This window comes from Malus sylvestris, chromosome 3, assembly GCF_916048215.2.
Source record: "Malus sylvestris chromosome 3, drMalSylv7.2, whole genome shotgun sequence".
In the NCBI taxonomy this organism is placed as follows: domain Eukaryota; kingdom Viridiplantae; phylum Streptophyta; class Magnoliopsida; order Rosales; family Rosaceae; genus Malus; species Malus sylvestris.
This window is the reverse complement of record NC_062262.1, coordinates 21,222,103-21,232,513: the sequence shown is the minus strand read 5'-3', so window position 1 is coordinate 21,232,513 and position 10,411 is coordinate 21,222,103. Positions and strand designations below refer to the sequence as shown.

General features: G+C 38.3%; 1 protein-coding gene across 1 annotated transcript; it reads left to right on the top strand.

The window, feature by feature from the left end:
• Positions 1-533: 533 nt before the first annotated feature.
• LOC126614406 (calcium-dependent protein kinase 17) lies at positions 534-3,798 on the top strand. Its single transcript, XM_050282062.1, has 8 exons — positions 534-1,365; positions 1,670-1,813; positions 1,925-2,077; positions 2,194-2,306; positions 2,470-2,637; positions 2,813-2,940; positions 3,089-3,188; positions 3,304-3,798. The coding sequence occupies exons 1-8, from the start codon at positions 663-665 to the stop codon at positions 3,397-3,399; spliced, it is 1,605 nt and encodes a 534-aa protein (XP_050138019.1). The 5' UTR covers positions 534-662; the 3' UTR covers positions 3,400-3,798.
• Positions 3,799-10,411: the final 6,613 nt, after the last annotated feature.

Below are 10,411 nucleotides of genomic sequence, written 5' to 3'. Positions count from 1 at the left end.
TTTAAAGAAAAATTCCAATAGGGGTATTTTAGGCATCCAAATTTTTTTTATTATGTGAAGTCAAACATAATTAATGAATTTGCTGATGTGGAAGCTAGTCAATGGGTTTTATTCAAGAAAAAAAAATATGTCGGGTTTTATGTAGAGAAAATTAAGTTTTAGGGGCTAAAGTTATATTTTCAGTAATATTAAATTTCTAGAACAGTTGTAACAATAATTTAACTATTAATTAACATTGTTGCATTATGAATGCGGAAATATATGTATACAAAATGTAGGTAGTGATGAAGAGTTGTGTTCACGTAGAGAGGGAAGCCTAACAGATTGTTACCGTTTCCCGGGAAAATATGGCAAATATACAAAAATGAGAGGCTCCCACGTAGGAGACGCGCCTAAGACTGTTTCAAACCCCTTTCCAAGCTTCCAAACTTACCAAACTACCAAACTCCTACAATCCCTCGTCATCAGTCCTCTGCATTACCCTCGTCAGTCCAACCTGTAACCCTTGTTTCCTTTGCCACCTTTCTCTCTCTCTCTTTCTTTTCCTAATTGTCTTTCTCCACCCCTACCCTTTCTTCAGCCCCAAAAATTAATCCAACATTGCCTCTCTTGGCCACACCCAACATCCCTACCCCTCCCCCTCTCTCTCTCTTTCTTCCGCCATGGGCAACTGTTGCTCTCAACGCAACACCGAGGATGCCCCCAATGAAAATAATAAGCGAGACAACAACAATGCCACAGACAATAACCCTAGCGCTGCCAATTCCGCCCCCAACCCCTCCAGCCACGCTACTCACCCCAATAAACCTTCCGCCTCCCCAACTCACCCTGGAAAGGTCGCCAAGCCGGGCCCTATTGGACCCGTCCTAGGCCGCCCCATGGAGGACGTCCGTACCACGTACAGCATCGGCAAGGAGCTGGGGCGGGGCCAGTTCGGTGTTACCCACTTGTGCACGCACAAGGCCACGGGAGAGCAGTTCGCCTGCAAGACAATTGCCAAGCGGAAGCTGGTGAACAAGGAGGATATTGAGGATGTGAGGAGGGAGGTACAAATCATGCATCATTTGACGGGACAGCAAAACATTGTGGAACTCAAGGGAGCTTATGAGGACAAGCAGTCCGTCCATTTGGTCATGGAGTTGTGCGCCGGAGGTGAGCTTTTCGACAGGATCATCTCAAAAGGACATTACACGGAGCGCGCTGCCGCTGCCTTGTTGAGGACGATAGTTCAGATCGTGCACACGTGTCATACCATGGGCGTTATTCACAGAGATCTCAAGCCTGAGAATTTCCTTTTGCTCAATAAAGATGAAAACTCTCCGCTCAAGGCTACAGATTTTGGTCTATCCGTCTTTTACAAACAAGGTATGTAATTAAGGATAATCTTGCCTCTTCGTTTCATTTCATTTCTGTAACAACAAGCTTTGGTTTTAGCCTCAGTAATCATGTTTGTAAATTTAACCTAATTTCATCTCCAATGTTAATGGTAGCTCGGAATTCTAGTTTGTTCTTTTCAATCAGCCAAATAATGGCATTTTGAACTGAGCGCTAAATCATTTTGATTAACTATGAGATATATGGAAAAGGAATTTTTAAAATTTTGTACTTGTTTCAACGGATTCCAATCGACGAATATAAAAATTAATGTTCTATGTGATGATAAGTGCAGGAGAAGTATTCAAGGATATTGTGGGCAGTGCATATTACATTGCACCAGAAGTGTTGAAGAGGAGATATGGGCCAGAAGTCGATATTTGGAGTGTTGGAGTCATGTTGTATATTCTTCTCAGTGGTGTTCCTCCCTTCTGGGCAGGTAACATAATTTAATCAACCAGTCTATCAATTAATTGGGAGATGGAAACTAATTTTGTATGCAAGATAGAATTCATTATAAGTTATAGATTAATAATTGATTGATTGACAGAATCGGAACATGGAATCTTCAACGCAATCTTACGAGGCCACCTAGACTTTTCAAGCGACCCATGGCCTTCAATATCAACTCAAGCGAAAGATCTTGTCAGGAGGATGTTGAATTCAGACCCCAAACAGAGATTGACAGCCTTCCAAGTTCTTAGTAAGTTCATTAATGATAAATTCATACATTTACATAATACAAGTTTTAATTAGTATACATCCCAAACATGATTTCTAACATGCATTTACATATATAATATATATGGTTTTCAACAGATCATCCATGGATTAAGGACGATGAAGCACCTGACGTTCCTCTGGACAATGCTGTGCTGAGCCGGCTCAAACAATTTAAAGCAATGAACCAGTTCAAGAAAGTTGCGCTTCGGGTATGTCTTTCATCCTTATCTCTCTATTGGTCACTCACCATAAATATAACATATACATATACGTATCTGCAATTGATGTTTTAAGCTCTGATGAATTGAAGAAGTGTATTCAGCATGTCACTTAATTTGTTGAAATGAACATGCATATGAATACAATATATAGGTAATTGCGGGATGCTTATCAGAGGAAGAAATCATGGGGCTAAAAGAGATGTTCAAGGGCATTGATACAGACAACAGTGGAACAATAACACTTGAAGAGCTAAGGCAAGGACTTGCTAAGCAAGGGACAAAGCTGTCTGAAGTTGAAGCTCAACAATTAATGGAAGCAGTGAGTGCTTGCTCCTCTTGCTATACTCTCTAAATCTCTTTTTTTCTCAGCTGGAAATTCTTTTACTTATGCTTTACCTGTGCATGTTCAGTCGCCATACACATGCATGTAAATTTGGTTTATAACCTGTATTAATTCCAAGCACATTTGGTTCTAATTAATGTCTTTTCATTAGGCTGATGCTGATGGCAACGGAACCATAGACTATGATGAGTTCATCACAGCAACGATGCACTTGAACCGGATGGATAAAGAAGAACATCTCTACACTGCCTTCCAACACTTCGATAAAGACAGCAGCGGGTATGCAGAGATCAAATAGATGGGTTTTTGTTTTCCTTTTACATAATGCTCTTAAATTTCAGTTACATAAGACGTGAGTAAGGTTATAACTCATCATCGTCAACATCTTATTTATAACAATGTTGCCAAAATGCATTCTGATTATCAGGTTTATCACGACGGAAGAACTAGAGCAAGTCCTCCGTGAATACGGCATGCATGATGGAAGGGATATCAGGGAAATCATTGCTGAAATTGACGCTGATAATGTAAGTTCCAAATCAATTTATGCATGATCAGTTCTGATTAATTGAATACAGATGGTAATATGAAATTAACTGTGATGCTAATTAACATATTTATTTTCTGGATGATGTCCTGCAGGACGGTCGAATTAATTACGATGAATTTGTAGCAATGATGAGAAAAGGAAACCCAGAAGCCAACCCGAAGAAGCGGCGTGAGGATGTATTTGTTTGATCAATTTGCGGTGGTACACAAGCATGCAGATAATATATTAACTGGGGAAAGTGGCCATCACCATGCGTAATTTAAATTATCCGACGAGATTAAGGAAGAATAATTTCGGGAGAGAAACTAATTTGGGTGCTCATGGATGTTCATCATGTACAGTATCTATAAAAAAGACAAGAAAAGGGGAGGGAATGGGAGAGGAGGTGGCTCAAGAAAACTCAAAGTGTGTTGATTTGTGAAAATTGTACGTCAAATGTATTTCATCGCTAACTAATGGTTAGGAATCAATTTGTACGTGTTTAACTAATGTATAATCTATTCTTGTCCATTAGTAGACTTCTTGTTGACTTGCTGACAAGACACTGGACAATGCTTGCACAATCTTTTCAAGTTTCTTTGTTTGTATTTTTTTTCTTCTTAAATTTTAGGGTTAATCTCAGTTTACTACCCTGAAGTTTTGTGGTTTTCAATATTTGGTACATGAAGTTTTTTCATCCCACAGTCATACCTCAAGTCTTAATTTTGGGACAATTTCATATATCCGTTAAGTTTTCTGTTAGAACTTCTGTTAACTGATGACGTGGCGCCTACGTGAATAATAACTGAGCGTCATGTGTCAATACGGGCCCTCTCCCTCCCTTCTCTCTTTTGCAACCCGCACCCCTTCCCTCCCTTCTCCCTTCTCTCTTCTCCAATTCCACGCCCCCATTCTCCTCGCCCACAGCACCCCTGACGTCGTCATTTCCACTTACACCATTCTCTCCGACCCCAACACTAGGTTCTCCCTCTGTAACACCCATCCTCACATGCTATTGCGTCGCCTCCCACAACGCAGCCACCATTCTTTCCCTCATGATCCTCGCCAAGGTCACCAGCCTCTGCTAGAACGTGTCGACGTTGGCAAACGCTGCCTCCTGCAAGCCCAAACCTCAAGCATTCTTCTGCAATAACTCGATTGTGAACGGATCTGAGCTTTGCATCGTGCAAATACCCAGATCCGGTTCTATCTCCAATGGTGAATCAGATTGCCATTTAGGCCTTCTCCATTTCCCTTGAAACCTCTAATTCCAACTCCTAGTCCAATTTGGCTCCCAGTCCAAAATGGGTCAAATTGATGGAAAATTGAGAGGTGCTGTGATTTGGGTGAGGTGGGGTTGTCTGACTTTCGCCCCTAGATGCTTTTGGGGATTAGGGTTTTTACAATGGGTGGAGGTGAAGAGGATGGATGAGGGAGAATGGAAGGGAGGTGAAGAGGGTAAGGGTTGCAGATGAGAGAATAGAGGGTGTGGGTTGTAGAGGGAAGAAGGAATGGAGGGGGTTGGGGGGGTAGAAGACGGGTGGGTTTATTTTTATTTTTAACTTTTTAATATTGAAGTGGGCCCATATTGACATGTGGCACTCAGTTTTTGTCCACGTGGCACCACATCATCATTTAATAGAAGTTCTAACAGAAAACTTAACAGACGTATGAAACTGTCCCAAAATTAACACTTGAGGTATGACTCTAGGATGAAAAAAACTTCATGTACCAAATGTTGAAAACCACGAAATTTTAGGGTAGTAAACTGAGTTTAACCCTAAATTTTAATTGACTCTAATACATATGGTGAGTGAGGATACAAACACACACACACACACACACACACATATACTTGGATGTATTTGTTTTGCAACTCAACCAATGGATTTAGGTGTGGCGTCTATTGTAGCAACCCGTCCCTACTTTTACGATTTTATTATTTTTAAAAGATTGAATTGACAAAAATACCCCTAATGGTGAGATTGTTAACTTTATTTGACTGTCATTTCATAACGCATATGAGCTATTATTTTATCATATTCTCGAAGTACTCGACGGTACGAACGCGTAGGTGTAAGCAGAATCGAATTCGGAGTTATGACGAAGATATTACGAAAATACGAACATGAGGGTACTTTAGTAATTCTGTATTTTTGAATTTTGGCCCTTGAATATTTTAATATTTTCTGGTGGGATATTTTAATTATTTTAATGATTTTATGGCCCATGGGGCCCACAACCACACCAAACTCTCCACTCCTCTCTTGCCAAGTGTCCCTTCTCCCACACACTCATCTCTTTCGGCACTTTTGCTAGGATTAAAAGCACACCACAAAGTAGCACACAAATGTCCTATGGATTTTTCTTATTAACACTAAGATTTGTCAATTGTAGCATATGAAAATAAGGGTCTTTCCCGCAGAATATTGTTTTATCTAACTACTTAAAATGTCACAAAAACTGGTTGCTGTCCCTACTGACCAGCCATCGAAAACTAATTATTAGACCAACTTACACTTATCTAAAGTCTACAAAATTTTACATGAACACACTAGACACACAAAGCTACACTCACAAAAATATTTAGGATTTTTGGAGTTGATTTGCTATTTAAATTAAATTGAACAAAACAGGACAACAACAGATTTTAAGTAGTTCACAAATTAAGAAAAACGAGTTAGGGGAATTGCTATCCACCACCAAATAATCATGCAACCATGTTATATTTCATTCAAATTCTTTTTATTTCTGGATGAAGATGCTCAAGTTGGCTCAATGTTAGAACTCAACCTATTACTCTTTCTTATTTAGTATGTTAAGAGAATGCCGTTTTCAACTTTACTTAGTTCCTAGCATGCAATCTAGAATGGCGTATTCATAGATTTAACAAGTAGAAATCATTAAGAATGAAAAGAGTTTGAGTCATCACAAGGCATTGTAAGTACTAGTGTTGTCTTACTTATCCTAGAAATTGGTTCACATGTTAATCACAATTAACAAGTACTACTCTAGAACATATGTAGGTCCTCATTCGACAAGGGCAGGCACACACATATTCATAGCATTAGAATCCTAGATATGCTTACTACGTACGCATCCATAGAAAAGAAATAAAGAATTCATCAATGAGACAAGTAGTGAACCAATTTTCATCCATTCATAAAAGTAATTCAAACGAAATGTCATAACAAACTTGCAATCATATTCGGGGCTTCAAAACAGCCCCTAACTACTAAAAATTTAGTTACACACAATCCTTAAGTTAAAACAAAAGATAGACCTGAGTTTGAGAAGATAAAACCGAAAGAAATCGACCGAGCCCTCCTCCTCACTTCCTTCCTTCCCCAACGCTGTTTTTAAACCAATTCTTGCTGCATCATTTTCTTCTCCTTAACTCACCCACTAATAGCAATTTAATGATGACAATAAGTGAGAGGAAATGGTAAAACAATTGTAACTCTTTGGGTAGCCCTTATGCCAATTACTCCCTCTTAATCCTCATCTTTAATTCCATTCCCTTTTATATTTGAATAAGTGTCAGCTGATTTGTTCTTGGCTGCATCAGTTTTGGCTGCTAGATTTATTGGGTTTATTGCTTCCATTGCAGTTACAAACTGCTCAGCCTCTTGGTAACCTTTCAGTGTTAAAACGGCCATAACGTTTTCTAGACAAATGATATTAAAAATCCGTGAAATGCTCCAGAAAATAGACATCCGTAGTTTTCCAAGCATATAAGGCTCATTCTCTAATTCATTCTGAGCTGTTCGAAACTTGCTTCCAAAGTTAGCTGATTTGCACAGGTAGTTTTGACGAATTTGTCACTTAAAATCCCATGTGTACTATTTTTCATTTCTTTACTTGACAAATCCCACAAAACAAAACAAAGTAAATAGCTCAAGAATATAAGGAACTAACTAAGACAAGACAAGTGAATTTGATATAAAAAATATATAAATATGAGCTTATCAACTTTCTCTCTCATACTCACTCTTCCTCTCTCTACACTTTAGTCCCCCATCTCTCCTTCGTGTGCACCAACACCATCACACACCGTTGGTGCTCCGGCGAACCTCACCACCACCCACCATCCTTTCTAGCGAGCATCACCGCCACGAACCCAAAGCCCCACCTCGTCTCTTGGCTGTGAAACCGAATACCTAAACCTTGAGCTGCAAACGCGAACCCAGGCTGTCGACACCATTTTCTCTGGCGAGATCTTTGCTTTCCGACTTGGGGTAAGCCTCAGGATACCCCCTATATCTTCCTTTTACGTTGTTTGGTATCAAATTTAAGTATGATGAGTGATGTTTGAAAATAGAACCACGTAGGGGAAGAACTTCCCAAATTTTCCGACGGAGCCAAGAGTGTTGCAAGCTTTTCTAGCCATTTTTCGGCCATGGCAGAACCTAGTGATGGTATAATTCCATTCCTTTCCTCTTAAGCTTCATTTTGGTAGGTAGATTGTGAGAAATGGTGGAGATTTGAAGCTAAGCGTAGTCGGGGAAAATTTCCGGTAAAAAATCTGGCCTTTTTCTTCGTTGGGTTCGGCGGGTGCAACTCGTGAGCCCAAATGGGTCAATCCGACCCGATTAAAAAAAAAGCTCAAAACCTGATCCATGAACCGGTCCAAACCCATGACCCGTTAACCTTAACCCAAATCTAACCTGGATCCATTTAAGATTTAGGAAGGAATATTCCATTGGAATATTTTATTAACCTTCCATTTAACTTTAATAGAATATTCCATCTAAGAATGGAATATTCAGTTAAAGTTAATTGTTGACCATTAGTTGACTTTTTTGAGATTTTCTTGGAAACCTTCTTAGGCAAATTTCGACACCTCGAATCCATTTTTGGCATCCATTTAGTGAAATTCCAAAGTTTTAACGTAGTTAACTGCTCGGGCGGCTCGATTGACTTTTTAGTGTTGACCGTTGACTTTTTGTTAACTTTTTAAGAAAATTGCCCGAAACCCTACTTAATGTATTTCGACACCCTGATTCTAAATTTGCACTCATTTTTCTCAAATTTAATCATTTTAGTGGAGTTTTACTAATGAGTCCCAATATTATAATTAGGTGCAATTACTTTCGGAGACTCCGACTTTCCTAGTTTGAACGGCTACGACATTCACAAGTATCTGTGAATGAGTCTTTTCTTTTATATAGTATATATATTTGCTAGTTTCGACATATATATATATTAATGAATTATCAATGTGATTGCCATAATTAAATTAATGTTTATAAGAAATGTCATATTGTTGGAAAATTATGAAATAATCCTACGGGATGCACATGTAAGCTTACTATAAGGGGATTCCTGACTTAGATTTACGGCTATGAATAGTATATTGTTGATTAGAATTATCGAATTATCGATTTACTGTTACATAATTTTAATTACGTTACCTGCTCATCGTGTGCTATACTGGTGTTTGTATTCGCTCGAGCCAAGGCCAGGCTTCACATGTATGTTCACATTGCACCGTACGCTCACTTTGGATCCATTGTATGTGCTAGTCCTGTCCTAGATTGTTATAGGCAATTAGGACTCGTATGTGACTCGTATAGCGCTAGTCTTCACGTGATTGTAGTACTAGAGCGTAAATCATTATTATACCAAATCCTGTACATGTCAAAATACCTCTGCTTAAACTCGTGTGTCAGGATATGTCAATGATCACCTAATAGTATATGTTCTTTTATTCGAGATATGGTGATTTCTGGAAGTTATATGTTTTATATGCAAATATTGTGAATTACTGCATTTCGAGATATTACTATTTAAGCTACGTATTTTCATACTATATGTAGTATGTCATATTTGGAAACTATACTTGTTTTACGGTGATGAGTTATTACATTTTGAAAAGATTTTACAAAGCTTTTTTTTTAGGCCCACTTTCCCTTGTTTTTCGCCCCTTCAAGTTTTAGTGGCAAAGCTTTCGTGTCGACGAGGATTTTTGGAAAAACGTAGTTATGGGAATACTCTCGATGGTATAATTCCTCTTTTACTTTTATTGTACTTTGCTTATGCTCTGACATCACTTGTGAAATGGGTTCATTCCTGCTTACAAACGCACCTTTACATTTACGCACTTTTAGGTTTAAATTTACTCACATTTCCACATCACATTACACTTTATGGTTTCGTCACTTTCTTGGTGTTGGCTAATACAGCTCGATTTGGAGTCCAGGTGGACATTCTAGGTTGGGGTGTGTCATTTATTGTTGAAACAAATGGTTAAATACCAATGTAGAAAATGTTTCATTTATACGTATGTGAGTATATGGATAATATATAGTTGAAAAAGTAGTCTAAAGAAGATGTTCTTTTATCCAACTATCATATCCTAAATTGTTCCTAATTGTAGGATTATTAGGTGATTACTGATATTTTGACAAGACTAGTACACACTATGTTTGATCAATTGGAAGGATGGTTAGTTTCAAGCCATTAGTGTGGAGACACAAAGACAAGTGTCCTGGTGCTCAATAGAGAATGAATTCATTGCAAGAAACTCTAGAAGTTGCACTAATGCAAGCAATCCTTCGACTTGAGACGCAACAATTGTCTTGTGTGTAGTCCATTGGCTAACTGATAAGGGTGTGTTCTAATGATGGAGATTTTGACTGACAAAGTGATAGGAGCATATTTATGCGACTTTGTTATCTTATTTATTTGCATTTACTTAGTTAATTTCCACTTATTTTGGTAATTTAAGTTATTTTCGTATTATTATAGGTCCAGTTGGTAAAGATGACAATAAATAACCAAATGGAGCAATTTGGAGTAGTTTTGAACTTGGATTGGATAGTATGCGTGGATAGCATATGGGTTGGATGTTTTTGGTGTTTAAATGGTGCTAGATATGTGCTTAAATATGGAGAAATTAAAGTTGAGGCTTGGAAGACAAGGAATTAGACAAGAAAGAGGAATCCTTGTTGGAGAGGAACATTATCTTATCTTATCTTATCCTATCCTATCCTATCTTATCTTATCTTATCTTATCTTATCTTATCTTATCTCTAGCTACAAGAAGGAATCCTAATCACATTCCAACACTCTCTACCTGATTCTTAGAGTCCTAAAATAATTCAAAACACCTAATCACTTTTCTCTTTGGGTTTAGCCATTCCCCCTATATATATGAAATTCCTGCAGTGATTTAGGTGTGTCATGCCTACCATTCATCCATTGAAGTTGCTGGAATTT

Bases quoted from the DNA above. Each gene is read 5' to 3' on its own strand.
- LOC126614406 (XM_050282062.1), top strand. From the start codon at position 663: ATGGGCAACTGTTGCTCTCAACGCAACACCGAGGATGCCCCCAATGAA. The intron at 2,078-2,193 runs GTAAGTTCATTA...GGTTTTCAACAG, and splicing joins GACAGCCTTCCAAGTTCTTA to ATCATCCATGGATTAAGGAC. The intron at 2,941-3,088 runs GTATGCAGAGAT...TCTGATTATCAG, and splicing joins TTCGATAAAGACAGCAGCGG to GTTTATCACGACGGAAGAAC.